The sequence below is a fragment of the Strigops habroptila genome, chromosome 5 (genome assembly GCF_004027225.2).
Source record: "Strigops habroptila isolate Jane chromosome 5, bStrHab1.2.pri, whole genome shotgun sequence".
Classification (NCBI taxonomy): Eukaryota; Metazoa; Chordata; class Aves; order Psittaciformes; family Psittacidae; genus Strigops; species Strigops habroptila.
Window position 1 is genome coordinate 17,026,739 of NC_044281.2, and position 18,829 is coordinate 17,045,567.

At 35.2% G+C, this 18,829-nt stretch overlaps 1 protein-coding gene and 1 long non-coding RNA gene across 3 annotated transcripts; both read right to left on the reverse strand.

Annotated features, from left to right (window-relative positions):
• Positions 1-536: 536 nt before the first annotated feature.
• On the reverse strand, positions 537-10,002 carry PJVK (pejvakin). The gene is made up of 6 exons (XM_030485597.1): positions 9,792-10,002; positions 7,932-8,127; positions 6,276-6,417; positions 5,461-5,578; positions 3,571-3,675; positions 537-2,156 (listed from the first exon to the last, which is right to left on the reverse strand). The coding sequence occupies exons 1-6, from the start codon at positions 10,000-10,002 to the stop codon at positions 1,855-1,857; spliced, it is 1,074 nt and encodes a 357-aa protein (XP_030341457.1). The 3' UTR covers positions 537-1,854.
• Positions 10,003-12,151: 2,149 nt separating this feature from the next.
• On the reverse strand, positions 12,152-18,660 carry LOC115607856. 2 transcript variants are annotated; one of them, XR_003991375.1, is made up of 4 exons: positions 18,636-18,660; positions 14,072-14,207; positions 12,633-12,696; positions 12,152-12,376 (listed from the first exon to the last, which is right to left on the reverse strand). It is a non-coding gene; the product is annotated as an uncharacterized LOC115607856 (long non-coding RNA). The 2 variants fall into 2 exon arrangements; XR_003991374.1 differs by lacking the exon at positions 18,636-18,660 and having other exon boundaries at positions 14,072-15,462.
• Between the last annotated feature and the right edge of the window lie 169 nt (positions 18,661-18,829).

Genomic DNA, 18,829 nt, shown 5'->3' on the forward strand with positions numbered 1-18,829 from the left:
ATAGGGAGGAGAATCAGGAGAAAAAGGTAAAAAATCAGAGGTTGAGATAAGAACAGTTTAATAATTGAAATAGAATTAAAATACAAAATAATAATAGGAAATGGAGAGAGAGGAAGGAATTAAACCCCAAGCACCCCCCAAAAAAACAAGTGATGCACAATGCAATTGCTCACCACCTGCTGACCAATACCCAGCCTGACCCGAGCAGTGATCCGTTCCTTCCAGGTAGCACCCCACAGTTTATATACTAAGCATGATGTTCTGTGGTATGGAACATGCTTTTGGCTAGTTCAGGTCAGGTATCCTTGTCAGTTATCCTCCCAGCTTTTTGTGCCCTTACTCACTGGCAGAGCATGGGAAACTGAAAAGTCCTTGATTTAGTGTAAGCACTACTCAGCAACAGCTAAAACATCGATATGTTATCAACATTATTCTCAGACTAAAGCTGAAATGCAGCACTGCGCTGCTACTAGAAAGAACATTAACTATCCCAGCACAAATGAGGACAATCGCCCAGCATATTATCTATAGTCCAGTGTGGCTGCTCCATAGTTCAGAAATAATAATGAATGTGAATTATGAAGTGCTGACAATGTCTTTGACAGCTACAGCTCTGTTTTGAGATTTAAAACCATATATATAATCCTTTTCGTTTTAAAGATTTGTGACTTATGCCACAAGGTGGATGATGACGGGAGATACTATATATAAACATAAGTAATTATTTGGGCATCATTCTGGTTACCCTCACTTTGGAAAAATGTAAAGAAGTAGCAATAGCTAATAGCCTGCTTCAGGCTCGTTATCTGTTCTGCTTGTGCAGATGTCACTGTAATACTTGTGTAACATACTTCACTTTTCTCACATAAAAGCAGTGGCTGCATTCCTTTCAACAGGTAATAATTAGATGCACACAGTGAAAGTGGCAGCACAAGTAAGTACAAAATCTTCCATATCCTTAAAGTCATTCTAAAAGGTAGAAACACTTTTCTGAAATTCTTTTCCCAGTTTAAAACAGCACAGGGAGAGCTTCAACCAATGGCGCTCCCAACCTCAATATTGGACATAATTCTGTAGTGCCCTCTGGTGTTTACATTCTCAACAGACTTAATTTTCTGTGGTTGAGATGTACCGGTGAAAGACCTTAACCCTGAACCTTTGTTGGAAGGATTAAATTCTGTTATTTTTGTAAGCTTCCAAAACACGTTTTCTGATAAGCATTTTTTTCTGAACACGTAAAAAAGTCAAGAGCAGCTGTGACCTACAATCCAACCAAACACAGAAGGAGGACTAGCTGGTACCTTTTTAGTAATCTAAACAAACTGTTGACATATGGTAATGGCATCCTAATGTGAAACGCCTCCCCCTAGTTTTAGTTGTTCCCTTTTGTAAATGAAACATTAGACTGAGCTAAGTTTTAGCATGGTTTTAATCTGATACTTCAGTTAAACATTCATGAGGACACTAAATTATTAACAAATACTCTCATCATATGCCAGCATAGATAAAGGCAAGATTTTGGAGTGTAACAACAAGTTTGTGTAAACAATTTTAACTAAATTCTAGCATATATTTTGACATTTTGAAAATACAGTTTAAAAGTACATTTTTCATTATCATGATAATGAAAGGAGAAGGTTCTAGAAAGAAAAGCAATGTCAGGGAATGCATGAGGGCATTTTCAAGTAAAAGGTCATGGACTGGAAAGCAAAAATTTGAAGATAATAGTGTAATAAAATGTTTTGCACTTTCACTATTTTGCATTTCAGCAATTTGAGTCATATTTACTAATTCTGAAAAGTTTGTGGCACAGTTATGCCCATGTCTGCAACAACAGGCACTTACCTAGTTCGGCTACTTTACTCTCTTATGCCAGAGGTCAAAACAGGGCACAGCATGCAGTCGTACATACTTTTGTCCATTAAAAGAACACTCAAGGCACCCATAGACTGTCTCCCTTTTAGAACTTCCCATTCCACAAAGGACACAGGGACCTTTCGGGATGTTGTTATTAAGTAAATTAATTCGGATGTGAGACCCTTCTCCGAGATAGCTTGTAGAGAGATCAGTCATGCTTGCAGCTTTTTCATAATAATCTGTAAAAAGGTCCTCCAAGTAAGCATCAGAATTAGCAATGGTAGCCACTACTCTTTTATCTGAAAAAGAACACACACACACACACAAAAAAAAGCAATGATTTGTTGTTACATTATGAACCATTTACAAAACAACCTGTCAATCTAATTATGAAAATAACAACTGATTCATGAAACTATTCTAAACATGCCACATTGTACATTACTTCCCATCAGAAGCCTTCAGTGATGAAATATTTTCCTTTAATTTCACAAAAGACACTGAGAAAAGCCATAAATTTTTTGTATGACCTATATATTTTTAGAAGAACACCTAAAAGATAGGCATGAGGCAAGCTCTTGAAAAATTGGTGCCAAATCAAATCACAGCTGTGTACTTCCCTGTTTAATCATTTTTATTTTTGCATTTCTAGTTTTATTTTCTAAAAATAGTAAATTCTTTTTTTCTCCCCCCTCCTAGCATTTACAAAAAAAACCAAAAACCACCAATATGTAACAGATTTAGAAAATTTGGAGGATTTTGGAGAAAATTTGGAGGTCAATCCAAGTTGACCTCCTAGCAGATTTCTGAGAATCCAAACACCCCAGGAAGAAATTATGTTTGGAACTACCTACCTTTTCTCTCTCTCTCTTCAGGGACCGATTAGTTTAGATTGGATGACAAACTTTTAGACAGCTACAGCTACTGAGATGTATCACACTCACTGAAGATTTATCCCCTTAGCATGAACTGGAGCAGCACTGAAGGCTTGGTCCATAAAAGCCCTTCGATCAAAACCAGCATACAATGGAGCAAGGACATCTATACAGAGCAGCCTTTAGAAGGATGTGTTTACTACTCAACATTTATCTTCACACTCAGATTTGCAGATTTTCAAAATACTTAGGCTAAGGAGTGTTAAAAGTATATGATCTTGTTCTGAAGAAAATACAGCTACATAGTTTTGTTGGATGTTGTGCTCATATCAGAATGAGAAATAGCAACTATGATGGCATCTTGCCTATGTCCTTGCCATGTGAACATACAGCCTAAAGAGTATGTTCAAATATTTAAATTAATATTGTTTGATTTTTAAACTTTTAGATTTTTAAAGAGTTTGCCCTTAAATATTATTTATAGATTATAACTTATACTGCATAACACTAGCTGTAAATGGCAAGCATATGAAATAGGCTTAATGTTAACTGTAGTTAGTTATATAATTACTCCACACCAGTTTATCATCAGCCATAAATTTTTAGGATCTTTAGAGTTTTAATGAAGAGCAATACCATAAACTTGTTATTTGTGAGTCAGATTCTCAAATACATATTTTAAGAACTTTACAATTATGTCAATACACAAGAAATTGAGAGGTACATTTTCCATCAAAGTTTTCTGCTTTAAAAATTCATCTTGCACACAAATTAAAGAAACAAATCCACTATTCATACATTAACTAAGACATTTGGATATAAATATCAAAAGTCATACTTCGATGAAACAGATTACTCTTTAACCTCCTTAATTTGGTCAGTGAAGATGATCCAGATTTCTCTTTCTCAAATCCTCCTTTTGAAACTGGAGTCACACAGAGTTCTGTAAAAATGAAAAATAAGTTTTTAGAAGAACAAAATACAAAAGCAGTAATTGCACAACAGTTCAATACACTTTCTAATCTATAAAGCTAACAGTGACTAAATTCAGCTTTGATACTGTTTTTAATGGGTAGTACCACTTTTTAATACAAGTCTGCACACAGTAATAGCCCATAGAATCAAGTGACACACATTCAATGGGGATTTAAAAATGTTTGTGACTTTCAGCACACATCCTCAGAGTTTGGTTTGGTTTATACACAATTTAAGATCATGTTAAGGGACTAAGTCAATATCGAATAAGTAGAAGCCCTGCTTCTGAAGGAGAAACATTTCTATGATCTCATTTGAAACTAAAAATGAAAAATAATAGGCAATTCTGTGAGCTCTTTAGTGATCTCTGCTAGCTCCAAATCAACTATTAAAACTTTTTTCTTTTTAATAAAAAAAAGTATCATCACCTACATTTCTATCCATAATTTGAAAGAAAACCTTTAAAGTAAAATATTACTTTAAAGAAAAAAACCCCATGTTTTAAACATTCTCAATTGAGAATTCTCTTCAACTTGCAAATAGAAATATCAGTTTCATTGACTATTTCACTAATAATGACTTTAGGGAAAAAAAAACACTGTGCATGTACATACCATTGCATAAAGGTAAAATAAAATTAAACCACTTCCAAACCTTAAATTAATGTTAAGCATTATACGTAAGTGAATATAAAGAACCACCATACAATATTATCTCCTTTACTTTCAATCTAGTAATTATGCCTGGTTTGGAGTACATTTAAAATTTTCACAAAAGGGAAGGTATTTCACAGTTCAGTAAAAGGGTGCTTCGCAATGCGGAATACCTGTTTTACCCTGTGAATGCCAAATGGTACAGACCTATTTGCAACTTTTAGAACATAGTGCTATTTAGATCTGCAGAGACAGAGATTAATTCCCTAATCAGGTCTTTTATCTTGCTACTTACAGAAAGCCACAATGTTATAGAGAGTCAAGCAATTCCTGAAGCAATTCCCACTGAGTGAATCTACAGGTTTCTGTATTTAAATACATGTGAATCTGGTGGTTAAAACTTTATTTAACTCCCTTGCTCAGTGGAGAGTTTTGCATTTGATATTATCAAGTACTAGATCAAATCCTAAATTGACTTTTTGGTTTATTACTAACAACTTCGGTAATATTGATAATGGTATAGGTTACACTTTAATTAGTGCAAATCATGTAAATACATAAGTGCTATCCTTTCCCCAAAAGGAGAAAAACTTACAGGAGCTATGCAATTTTTTTATTAGTTTCCAGTAATTGTGATTATTGCTTCCTAAATATCTTCAGATATCCATATGCAGTAATGATGTATCAGACTGAAAAACATGTTAGCTTGATTTACAAGTTCTGCACATTTTCTTCTTTACTTGGGTCTTTTTGCTTTCTTATTTTATGCAAAACTGATCAGATGGTCTCATAAGCCTGTTCCTTATAGGCTAGAAACATAAGCAAGTGATTTTTTGCTCCATGCAACCGCGGGATTCAAAAAGAAATTACAAAATCATACTTAACTTTTAAAAAATGTTTCCATGAGAGACTATTTTCTAGCACCTGCCTTGATTATCTGTTGAAACATTGTTTCCCTTAGAAAGCCAGACAATTTACGTGCATAAAATCAAAGCATACCGTTGTACGGGATCAGGGCTTATGTATATCAAGAGCAACTATTTTAAAAACTCAGATCATTATAAATAATAGCAGTAATGACAGTAACTAACATCACTTACCAAAATTACCATCCAAATGAATGTAAAGTTCAAATACACTAAAAGCGATAGTTGTATGTGCAGGAAAAACAATGGCTTTGTCCCGCCCTTTACAATTCTGATCTTCAATAAAGTGAAACTATAATTTAGAAAAGCATCAAAAGAAATTAAGTTACAAATTGAAATGAAAAAATAAACAAAATCGTATCTTAACTATATATATTAAGAATTATAATGCCAGGAGGAATTTTTGCAATTGAACATCAAATTTCACAATCAAAGAATTTTCTATTAACAACTTTGCATTTTAATAAAGTCTGATACAGAGGTAGTAGCTTAACTTGCATCAAGCATTCAAAATTATATGAATTATTTAGAAATACTAGGAATGGGCAACCCTCAGATTTGGAGGTTCAGTTACTGAAACACACTGAAAAGAGATAGAGGGAGGAAGAACATAAGACGGGGAGTAAGATGCCAATCCTTGAAGTAATAACCTGAAGCTCCAATGTCTTATAGAAGACAAAATATAAAAATGAAAGACAGGCTATACAGTTATTGGAGATTCAAACTAAGAAGTAGGTTTTTGCTGAGGCTTCACCCAAAGCAATGGCTCATTTTCTAGCCATCCTTTCATGCATTTCCCATCCCTCAGTCACATTAGCAATGCTAAACAAAATATCAACTTTTAATTCAGTTTACATCAGTGCAATAATATTGATTTACTTCAGGTTTTTTCTGAGCATATATCAGTAAAAACCCAACCGTATAATTTATAAAAATAAGCTTTTTATGTCTGTTCATTTAAGTTACAGAATTTTGTCAAACATATTTACCCTCATTGTCTCTCCACGCATTCCAGTATGGACAGTTAATGAGCATTGCCTTGTAGTTCTAATACTTTCCATGACCACGCACAGAATTTCCATCCTACTTTTCCTTGATTGATGGACTAGACAATGATCAAAGTTTATTTTTCTAAAATCAAGAGGGAGGCAGGAAGGAAATTCAGATATTATTAGCAATTTACAAAGCAGCTAATAGAATTAGTAACTTTAAAACAGTAAATAAATCACCACAACTTCTGTCTCCTAGCAGTAAAACAACTGAGTGAGGTAACCTCTGGGAACTTCATACTGGTTTTCAGTGTTTGGGAACAAAAGCACTAAAAAATTCAAGGAAAGCCAGGAACGTAAAAATGTTATGTGGGACATCCTGGAAAATTCCAGGTCTGTCCATCTGACACTGTTCTTAGTGACAGTAAGGAACTGTCAATGCACTCTAATTAATATCCATTTTTAAAAAAGTGATATAATTAATGTCAGTCAGAAAGAATTTACAGAAAATAAATAGTAAAAGGAATAGCTGTAATACTTTACTTTTGGGCTTCTATAAAGCTTACTTTTTGATTAGAAGTCTAAATGATGCCTATAGAAGCTGGCATATGATCAATGGATTAAAAACTGGTTAACCAATACATGTCAACTGTAGCTGAAAAAACTCTATCACTCATAAACATGGAACAATTGTGAAACAAGTGTATGTAGGTGAATTTCTACAGGCATTAGCTCTTAGTCCTATAACACTGAATATTTTTATCAGAAGATTAGGACTCTTCTCCTATCCTCAATCATTAATCATAATATTTGGAGGTTACAAATAAAAAAGGAAAAGGTAGGTACAGAACAAGAGAGGTAATGGATACAAAATGACATGCACTGCTTGGTAAACAACTACAGGAAAATTTGAAAATACCAAATGTCACATCATGCATAGTAAATTATTTACTGGGATGCAACACTGGGATTCACCGGGGTAACATTATGGACAAGGGATAATCTTTGAAATACAAACTAGAGAATTACACCTAGAATTAGTCACATCATATTTCTATGTGTTTGATATTTGCACTAGCACTACAGTAACACCAAGTTCATTTTCAGTGTCCATAGCTCAACAAGGATATTGGAAAAATGGAGACTGCGTTTAGAGAACAGCAATAAAAGGTTATTTAAAATTCAAGTAGATAAATCTACTTTGCTTTTCAGAGAAAAGGCTGTGTAATAACCTCACAAAACCTTGAAGCACCTCCATTGGCAATAACACATATAGCTCTCTCGTGCATCAGACAAAGGCAAGAAATCCTATTTCTGAAACCTAAAGTTAGGTAATGTTACTCAAAATCAATTTCAAATATTCAATAGTATAGAATATAGATAGGACCTTGGATGGACTCTTCCTCTCTGGATTTATATTTTTTCCTGAAAGATGCACTGTAATTCAGACAAGAATTGATTCAGAAAAGTTTTACAATCTGCATCATACAGGTTGTGTGTCTAATCCCAGTGATCCAACCAGAGAGTCTTCAAAAATATTAGATGGTGACTGGCTATTGATTGGCTAAAAATAATCAAAACCTAACCATTTTAGAGGTTCAACCTAAGTGTATGAAATATAATTATAGAACCAGAAAACAAAATACATAATATAACCTTGTAGTAAGTTCTTTAAGTAATGTTGGTACTTCAACCTCATGTTTGGTCACAATGCCAAATGAAGCTTTAAAGGCAATAGAATCTGATCCAGCAACATCAAAACCAACATCATTCATTATCTGATTTCCTCTTCTACCATTAAGTGAAACATCTGATTTGTCTTCATAGTTGAGCAATTGGTAAGACGAGACACCTAGGTAAAAGCAGATAATTACTGTGTGATGAAAAGTCTCAACATGATATTTTTTACACAATAAGAGAATAAATGGTACTCTTCCTACTGTGCTTAACCATTTTGATGTGAAATTCAGTGCTCCTCACTGGTATTACTACTGATGACATTTACCTGACTGAGACAGGGGTGTGCCAGTAATATTAACTTTGACTTTTACCTCACATGTCCCAATCAGAAAGACTTACCACATGCTTCATGTATGTCTGATGATTCCAGGGCCCATGTCAGTTTATTTTGAAAGCAACAGATTAATTTTGACTTACTTGAAAGTTTGCATCAGTTTAGTGTGCAATCAAAGGGTCAGTACCAAAGCATTTCTATAATGCTTTCTTTATAGCCTTAAAACCATTGAATATTAGAATGCATTGGTTGCCAAATTAAAACTAATAGAGCAGGTAGAACAGAGGGATTGGGCATACAAGTTCCTTTAAGAGTCTGGGGTTTACTCTTTTTTTTTTTTAGTCCTTTGAAACTCAGGATAAACTAGCATTATGAAGTCAACTAGTAAAAATCCTGTTTGTCTTTCTTTTTAACAAAAAAACAAAAAAAAAGATTCATATATTTTTCATAATTCTAAAAATATTGCAACTGCTTGCATTTGTCACATAAAAAAGGAAATTCAATTGCAAAGTTCTTTGCTTACATTAAAGGACAATACATTCTGCACTAATATCTAAACTTTACAGAAAAGACTAGTCAGGTTTTGTGAGACTTTGTAATGAGATTTTACAACCTTTTTCACAGACTTTTTAATAAGATTTTTCTGTCTCCAACTTTTTTCGTCATGCTTGCATCCTGAAATCCCCCCTTTGTGAGGTCAGTCGGTATTTCTGTCTTCTTATGCTCATACTGGTTGGTCTTGGTAGTGTTTTTAATTAATGCAGTTAGTGCGATCAACACTTTTGTCAAAATCGACTTTTTTTCAAAATAAATAAAATAAGTAATATAAAGTAATGAAACTGTTTTGAGAAAATGTAGCATGTAGACAAAAATTACACCAACTTTTCAAAGGAAGGTACAGGAAAGTATCAGCAGTATAGTTCAATTTTGCACCTCCTAATTCTCATAGAATCACCTCAAAGATTTCTGATATTGCATAGAAAAGGTAATTTACACACAGTTAAGCTTTTACTATACACTAAGAAGATTACAAACATGGAAAAACATCTTATGGAAATCCAATTACTTCAGTCAGATTGATAGCTGTTGTTAAATGCTTCTGCTGGTGCAGAGCCCAGTCCATCAGCAGGAACGACTAGCATGGAACAGCTGAAGAGCTGAGGCCATTCTTACATGGTTAAAAGTGAGTATACAAAGCAACGTGAACATTTAAAGCAAATTTTAAGTAGCAATTAATCAACATACATCAATACATCAGGAATCTGTTGCCATTTGTGAATAAACACAAGGCTTAACTGAATTTGATTCATATTAGTTCAGAAAATATCAAGGCCTTTTAGTATAATTGCCTCCTTTTTTTATTACAAGACTAAGCAAGATAAATTTATTACCCATTTACTAAACACCCATCATACTACCTGAACAGTTTAAACTATATCTACTGTTCTGTATTTACTAGAAAACATGCATTTTTTCACTTTGAAGAAAGATAGAAATCTTACCTGCAGAAATTTCTTTCTCCCCATGCAGGATGTCTTTTAATGTGAAAGGTGTTGAAGCGAATTTAGATTTTTTTGAAAGCAAACATGTTCTTTTCTTAATCACAAGGCTCAGAGGTTGATATCTATCAGCTTCACTGAGACTGGGCACTGGAACTAGTCTTCCTCCATCACCAACCTGTTTAACAAAGTTTTTGGTTGCAGCAGCAAACATATTATGACATTAAAAATTATAATAATAAAAAGCTCTGTATCAAGTGTAACTTCCAGACGTCAAGCCCATGTTCAGTTCTTTTCGCAATGTTCTTTCAAACAAATTAACATGTTTTTTAAAAGAAAGTTGGCAAACTGGATTTTTTAGATGGAGTTCTATTTTGCTTGGAAAGAATCAACAGCATCTTAGCTACCAAGTTTCTGTGGTGTTTTGCCCGAGACTTCTCCCAAAGACCTTCAGTTAAGCTCTCTAGTTCTGTATGATGAATAATGCATTACCAGTGGAAACTGATAGGGAAATAGTTGCCCTTTTGTTGGCAGGTTAATGTTACTGTTAGAAAACAAAATTTACATTGTTAGAAACGGCAGACAGTAACTTGTGCAACCCTCAGCTTCCCATTAGGAATTATTGATGTATTACTGTTTCTGGGTTCTTCCTTCATCTCAATTGTAGTGTTTTACCAACAACCAACAAAGCAGCCCACATGCACTCTGGGATACTGCCTGAATTATACATTCATGAAAGCTGGTAGGTCTGCTGAGATGGTATTGCCTTTCAGCAGCAGTAGCATGACCTACCTGTGAAAGCTCAGCTGGGGATTAAGTGGTGTGGTGGGCCAAAGTGTATGATTAGAGATGGCTGGGGTCAGGGGGCAAGAGCAGTGGGCTTTCATTATATTTTATTCTTCACCTATGGACTCAGCTGACTGTGACCTAGTTTTGAGACAGGACAGCTGCATGTATTTGGCTCAGACTACTGAGAAATTCACTGAAATTTTAAAATTATGCAAAAACAATAAAAGCCAATTGCAGACAGAAGTGAGGTCCTTGATATAGGATTAAGGAGCAGCTCAAGGACCCATGAGGGAAAGCACCAGTGTAAAAGAATATAAAATTGTAAAGGGAAAAAAGAGTCACCAGACAGCATGGTGGAGGATCAGTGAGGGAACAGGTGGAGCTGACTTATCCTCATGTAAACAATTACTTGATTTTCTTGCAAGAGTGGTAAATATACAACTACTAAATCTTATAGCACATCTTCCAGGCTCTTTTTGCAGTTACAGTAGGTAAAACATCAGCCACAGGCTTGTAAATATCCACTTTAATATTAATATTATTCCTGGTTGCCAGGTAAAAACTTTTGTTTGCGTGGCTTTTTTCCTGAAGTAGGGTTTTCATGTGAAAGAATTTTCATTATTGTTTTTATAATATGATCACTTACTTAAAACTTTCACGTTTCAATTTAGTTCTTTCCAATACTTCCATAAATATTTTTAAATGTTCAGAGTATCAGGAAGTCAAATAAAAAGGCAAAAAGAGGAGCTACCTAAGAGGAAAGGAAAGGCTGTCAGAGCTTTCTGCTTACTCTAGAGGGTGCTGAAAAATCAAAGCTGATTATATATAGATTTTGAACTGAAATCCTGTGAAATGATGCAATTCAGTCTGATTGTAATTCATATTACACTGCAGTAACAAAACTAACAAAAAATAAAAAAGAAAACTGTATAAATTTACTCAATCAAAACACATTAACAGAACTTAAAAGGTTTTAAAGGGAAGGAAAAGCTAAGGAAATGCTTAAATTAAAATTGCCCATTCAGTCTTGATTTATATTTATCCTGTAGATATCCTATAACTGTTTGACAGGATACTATTTTTTCTACACATTATCAAGCTCAGCTGACACAGTTTATTCAACACATATTTGTATTTCTCTTGCTCAGTATGTGGTCATAGATCATACTCAGTCTGACACTAGCACTAATTTTGATAATAAATAGTTTCATCTGATATGTTTTTATAGTACTCCTGTCACTCTAACACCCTATAATCCATCATAAATGCTGCAGCAGCTGTTTGTATCATCCTCATGCCATGGGTCAGAAAACAGGAGTGCAATTACATTGACATTGCCAGGTTCAGAAAACATTCACTAATTTTGCGCATCCAAGTGAAGAAACCTGAGATATTTCCCCTGCCCCTCCAGTACGAGGCACTTCTGTACTTAGCACACAAGTGTCTTTATGAACTTTCAGCATTTCTGAAGCCCTGACATACTCTCATTCTGGGCAGCCGATAAATGAAAAACATGCTGTGCATACGCTATGCCCAAGTTAGCACTTGAATAAAAAAAACTTGCCTTGCCTCTACAAGTTCTGCAGACGAAAATCCTTGCTCACATGTGGCTCATGCTACCTCTGTGGAGTCCCAGGGCTGTAACCTTCCATACCCCTTAGCACAGGGCCATAGAACAATAGTGACAAGGTAACCCATCTGCTTTCGCTATGCAGGATCCTCCACAGTCGCAAACTTAGCCCACCTTGATACATTACTGGAATAAGGTCAGACTTGAACCCCCACCATGACATAGGCATCTTTTAAAAAAACAAATAGAAAAATATGATGAAAAAAATCCCCCCCAACAGATTGCTTAATAACCATCTATGATGACCTTTGTTGTTAAGTGAGCCCACTGAACCATATACAAACTTGGTGGTGTCAGAGATAAAATTATTCCTCCAGTTTCCCCATCTTCTCGATCATGAGAACACACTTTCTCTGTATTACCACTTCTCTCTCTAATTATACACCCTCTGACCCTTGTAAATAAATAAATAAATCAAGACTTACTAGTAGAAGCCTCCTTTGCTGATTCGTCTGCAGAGCAGATTCTCTACAGCTCGAAGGTGGAATTCTGTGCAAGAAAAACATATGAAGTATTGTATAGATATAATGCTCTACTTTCATGTTTGATTGTTTGGGGTTTTTTAATTGATTTTCGTGTCCCTATAACTATCTTAACTCTGCTCTCTGCTCCTAACTACTATGCTCTGCTCTTCTTCTGTTTGAGTTGTCCATCCCCAGCAGACTGAAGGTGTCTGTAAGTTTGCCTAAGGACATCACAAGGCTCCACATGGGCAGCAGTTTCAAGGTAGTTTATTTAGCTCTGTGTTCGGCAGTTTCTTTCCTATATCTTCGCCAGGAGTGAATAGTAAAATAGTTTACTGCATATGCAAGATGAGTTCTATTTCTTCAAAATTGGTCTTACCCATGGAATAGTAACAGAGCAGGCAAGTATTAGTGATACATAGCTGAGAATTTTGATGCTTAAATACTGTATTTTTTCGTTACATTGTATTGATAAGAACCTGGAGATTATTTATAGTAAAACCTAGAGGACAGTCCTGCTTTCTGCATAACCTTTGAGGATGTAGAAGGCTGCCTCATTAATTAGTGATTAATTCCATAATTATTTTTGTTGTCCTATTAGATAGTTATACCTGCAGGAATGTTGGATATGTGTAATGATGGGGTGTTTAAAGACAAATTTATAGGCTGACCTAAGGTGCGTGCAAGCTGGAGGCTTATCCAAGGAACCGAAAATGTGGAATTATTTCACTAATTTCAATCTAGAATCATCTGCAGATTATTTTGATATTTCTGTATTCCACATGAACTGATATGATTTTAATTTGTTTCTTGTCATGGTCAACCATGTAATAAGATTAGCATGCTTAACCAGTCAGTCAAGAGGAGAAAAGAAGTCTTAAGTGTTAACTGACTGGATAAACTGAGTTGGTGTTTCACTTGAAAGGGTTAAGACCACACGATCAGAACCAAATTATGCTGGCAATTTGTTTAATACCTTCATAATATACAAAAGGTTGCCAGACCTCCTGACTTAAGTGTCTTTGAACTATATTACATTTACCTACAGATCTTTACAAAAGAATAAGCACAAGAATTTAACACCTAAAAACCAGCAAATAAAATGCTACTGAAAAAATAATAATAATAAAAAAAATACTTGCTAAATTCTGTAACTTTCCAGCAGATGGCATGAGTATGTCCCTAGAAAGCAAGGATCTGCTCACTATAGATCCCGTTATATTTCAGGAGGTAACAAAAGTAACAATTTATGGGACCAAATATGGTCCTTGTTAAATATATGCCGCTTCTTTTTTTTCCCCCCCACTACCTGAGTGGTTTTAACAGCACTTGACTCACCTCTGCCTCCCCAAGGTGGAGTTTGTATAAGCAAAACCAGTCAGTTTAATACTATGACTTACATCGCTTCAGGGCTCCTGAAGACAGTACGCTGCCATGCTGAACTCCTGCTCTAGCAGTTTGCTGGGGTGCTGGGGTCACTTGGCATATTGCTCATAGTTATTGCTGATCACAAAGCTTTATGGCATTTAGAGACCACTGTGGGAAGAAAAATAAGTCAAAGCAAGGTAAAGGTTTTCAGCAGTCTTAGCTTCAGCAGAGATACTTCCATGTTGGATTTCTTTATTATACAGTTCAAGTGCAGTGAAAATTTTAAATCAGTTCACAAATGCTATTTTAATTATGTAGCATAGGGGTACAATTAAAGTAGCTATGGCAATATTTATATTATTTAAATTTAAATATTTAAATTTAAACTATATTAATCTCTCGATTTGGTAAAGCAGTAAAAAAATGCAGTCAGTTCTTGTGCATCTAAAACTTAATTTGTTCCTTATGGAAACCTCTCTGGGCAGCAGGATAAGTGGACCATATCAAAATTAGAGAATTCAGAAATTCAGAGAGGCAACTCATCAGAAGCTTATTCCTAAAATGTTTTAAGTTCCCCATGTGAAAAGTATGTTTTACTTCTTGTGGAGCCAGATTCCTTTGAATATTTCACTACTATCTGTAGTAGCAGGAGAAAATTTTAATAAGAAGCTTCTAGAGGCCAGTATTTTAATGGATTTTTATGTTTTATTTATATGGGACTTTTGCCTATGAACAGTTTCTTCACCGATTAGAATGGATTTAAAAAAAAAAATAGATTAAAAAGGTGTAGGAAACTGTTGTCCTTTTCTATACAGATATCTAAAACATACCATTAGGGCTGTTCCAATTTATTTTCAAGGTCACCTTTAACAGCCCGTTTGGAAGACAGATACACACACTCACTATGTTTCCTATACAACACTCTTCAGGTTTACAGCTCAAGTAAACTCTGTTGGAACTTCTTTCTATTCCCTGCCACAGAACAGACTGCGCTAATACATATTCATAGTCTGTGCTACAGAACACATAAAAGGTAGATCTCCTGGCAGGAGGTGCTATATTATAGCATGACACTTGTCCAGCAATCAAAATATTAAAAGCTGCACTGTACTGTAAGTGTTACATCAGAAAGGCGGCAAGATGTGGAGCTCAACTGGCTTCCCTATGCCTTTTGGTTGACATCATCCCCCTTTCCCATTTCTACAAGCAACATCTGTTAACTTGATGAAAAGGGGATGTTTTGCACAGTTGGCTCCTTTGTACCATTTCACTGCCTTCTCACTAGAGCCATGTTAATGATGAAAAGGAAACACAAAAGAGATTAAGGAGCATATGTTCTAGTGACAGTTTATATGATCTTTCACAGACTTACCTTTCAGATTTCAGACCTTTGTTCACATATGTGAACACTACTTAATCTGTGTTTCATGTGTCCATCTTCGAAGAATACAATATTAAATGACTATCACTGGCCAAAGTGTATGAAAAATCCCAGCTGTTTCTTCCTTTTAATTGCTCCAATATTACTGCAGCATTTTTAATGGGCAGATGGATGTGTTAGCTGTGAAGCATTTAGTAATAAGAAATGCAATAGTAGTACTCCAGGGAGAGATTTGCTGAGAAATTGTGTTTGCATTTAACCCTACTACATATGAGAAAGCAGGCACATCTTTCAGCAAAAAGAACTGGTCATTCATTACGTAAACATTACTGCATACAATGAAGCTACTTTCATTATCTAGTATTATTAGCTTGTGAAGCTAATAATAAAACAAACAAGCCAGTGTGACCTAAAGGAGGTTGAATACTGCCTTTCCTTTGGAGGATGCTGCCTGAATGGCCAAACCCTTTTTTCCAGCATCTGTGAGTGGGTGTGTCTGTGTTAGAGGACAGCTTCAGGGGCTTGTGCATCCTCCTGTATGCGGATGCAGAACTGTAGCTGCTGCTGCTCCACTATGTCTGAAGAAAGATTACAAAACAAAGAATTTGCTACCATGTTATAATTCACATTATCCATGCTAATCTGTATAATGGGCACTGGTACAGTTATCTCTACACAATATTTCTTTCAGTAGTAGACGTATCTTGTTTCTTACTGCTTCTCCTTACGTTTTAATCTGAACAGCAGGCTTGAACTGGATTATTTTATTTATTGCCACTAGCTGTTCTGTGATACTGGGCAATTAACCTCAGGCTATAAAACCTACTGCATGTTGCTGTGGTAATATATCACTTCCCTGAGCAGGATACCGCAAGAACTGACTAGTATTATATAAAGTACTTTCAGATCTTTGGATACCAAGTATTTATAAACAGACAAAATGAAGTAGGTGTTTGTAGGGCATCCAAGAATTCAGTATCGTCTTTTATAATCACTTCTATTCTTATTCAGGCCATTCCTTTCATGCTACGAGAACACTTCCTCATCTAGTTTCCTATTTTTTCCTTTTTTTTTTTCCACATGTGTAGGCATAAAATAAGAAGATATTTGAGCAGTTTCCAGATACTAAATGAATCTTTTGAACAGACTACTGTTGAAATTGAACAGATTTGAACAGATTTTTGAACAGATACTAAATGAAACTTTTGAACAGACAGGTGACATAAAAAATTCTTGTCACAGACATAAAGAGCAGCCTGACTAATACTGTTGTACTAGGTTAGCTGATCAGCTTTTAAGTGAAATCAACTCTTGAACTAGAACTGAAGAATGGATGTGCCCTTGTGCTATACCACCTCATTTTCTTTTTACTGCTAAATGTAATACCAGGCCCTCAAAAATAACCTACTTACAGAGGATCTTAAAAGGCAATCTACACTTTAAACTTTATCAGTTAAAAAACAACTCAATGTCCTTATCAGAACTTGTAGTCCACTTGCAGTCCAACAAGTGTAACCTTTTGGAAATGTTTAATTATACTTTTTCCTCCACTGACTTCTCAAAAAACCTGCTCAGGAAACCTGGGGTAGTCATGAAATTTGAGCTAGTAATTCGTTTCATTTCTTTGCTGAAGGAAATATAGCCAGACAGTCATCAGTGAGAAAAGCAACTGCATATCTGGTTTTACTTTGGAACTTTCCCATGTGATTACAAACGTAATCTAATCGCAAGTAAAAAAGGTCTTCAAACTAGATTCATGTCTGCAGCTTGCATTTATGCATACTTTATTAACTTGTTCTGAATTCTTTTTAAATTTACCATTATTAGTACACATTTGGGATATAGATATGGCGTATACAACCTAGCCTGTCTCTTAGCTACTCTGCCTAATGGTTACATCTTAGACATTGCTTTCAGAAATAAAAAGCAAAGTCTAAATATAAGACATTTTATTTACTGGCCTTGAGCAAAATTAGACTCACCATTCAGTCAAAATAAACTTCAGAGTAACTCCTCAGCTAGTCCACAGTACCTCATTGGTTTTGAATGATACTTCAGCTTAGTTTCTTTTAATCGGATTTAGTAATGACTACTTAGTGGAAAAAAATAATTTTGCAGACTCAGGTGCAGGAAGAGTAAATATTGCATACTTGTGGTTTTTAACATTTAGACAAACTTAAATATTTAATAAGCTCATAAGGACTTGGAGAACCATGGGCTTGATATATTGGCTGAGCAGAAATGCTGTGCGTCATCACATCAGAACAGATTTTTGTACTGGCAGTGAAACTTGGAACAGCTTTCTGTGGGCAACTCCTTTAGCTGAGTCAGGATAAAATCTTGTCAATAGCTTCCCACACTGTCTCACTTCACCACACCACAGCGCCTACATGTTTGTGGTTAACAAGAAGTATCATCTGTTTCTTGGTTAGATTAAATTTAAATATAAAAATTATTTCCATACTTAAAGAAATATTTTTTATGCTAAATTAGATGTCAGATTGGCAGTGCTCCCTCACAGGCCTCTTGCACTCTAAATCTATTCCCAAATAATTCTTTTTTCAATCAATTAAGGAATGACATTTAGCTTTTCACACTTCAATTATGCACAGTAATTTTGCTGAGTAATAGTCATGAAAAAGTGTTAGATTTGTTCTGCACAGCATTCAGAGGCAAAGTACAGATCCCAACTACATAAATGTGAAACCAGAGCTGAATTTTGCTTGTAGAATTGTTTAACAGAGAATAAGCTCCCAGTGTACAACCTGGCTTAAAGCACTGGTTTGGATGAGATCAGATGTGTACTCTGACACAAGAAAGCAAGTATTGCCATTCATGAAAAAAAGTGCTTTCCCTTCCTTTGCTGTTGCTTCCACTCAGGCAGCCTTCCAGACTGTTTGAACACTTGTTCTTTTTACAGTGCCAAGAAACAACAAAAACCTTAATTTCTCCTCCCAGCCAAATACTTGTTTTCTATTATGCTTTCATTTTAAATAAAATGTAATTGATTTAAGGGCTGAACAACTGACAAGAACATATAATGGAAAAATTCCACATAGTGTTATTTTTCCAAGATGCCAGAAGAGGTGGGTGTCAAGTAATTTATTTTTTTTTTCCCACACCTCTTTATTCAATTCTATTAGAGAACTACAGGAGGCATTTTCTCTACACCCTCTCACAAAACTTGAGAACATACCACACAAAAAGGCTCTTACCAGCTGTAGCATGAAGATAAAACTGGGAACTGCCAAAAAGAAAATTATCTTCTTTGAGACTGCAGTTGGTAGCTCCTGCCAGATTTAAAGGAACTGCACAGAGAATCACATGGGAGAAGTTTAAAAAAAATAATCCTGCAGTAAAAAAAGGTTAGAAAGGAACAGGATGATGCTTGTGAGAAGCCGCTGCTTCA

What these genes read in the sequence shown, in the direction of transcription:
- PJVK (XM_030485597.1), bottom strand. Translation starts at nt 10,002, where the DNA reads ATGTTTGCTGCTGCAACCAAAAACTTTGTTAAACAGGTTGGTGATGGA. An exon ending in GGAGAAAGAAATTTCTGCAG is followed by an intron (nt 8,128 to 9,791) that starts GTAAGATTTCTA and finishes GCTTTTACCTAG; the next exon opens with GTGTCTCGTCTTACCAATTG. An exon ending in TGCGTGGAGAGACAATGAGG is followed by an intron (nt 5,579 to 6,275) that starts GTAAATATGTTT and finishes TCTAAATTATAG; the next exon opens with TTTCACTTTATTGAAGATCA.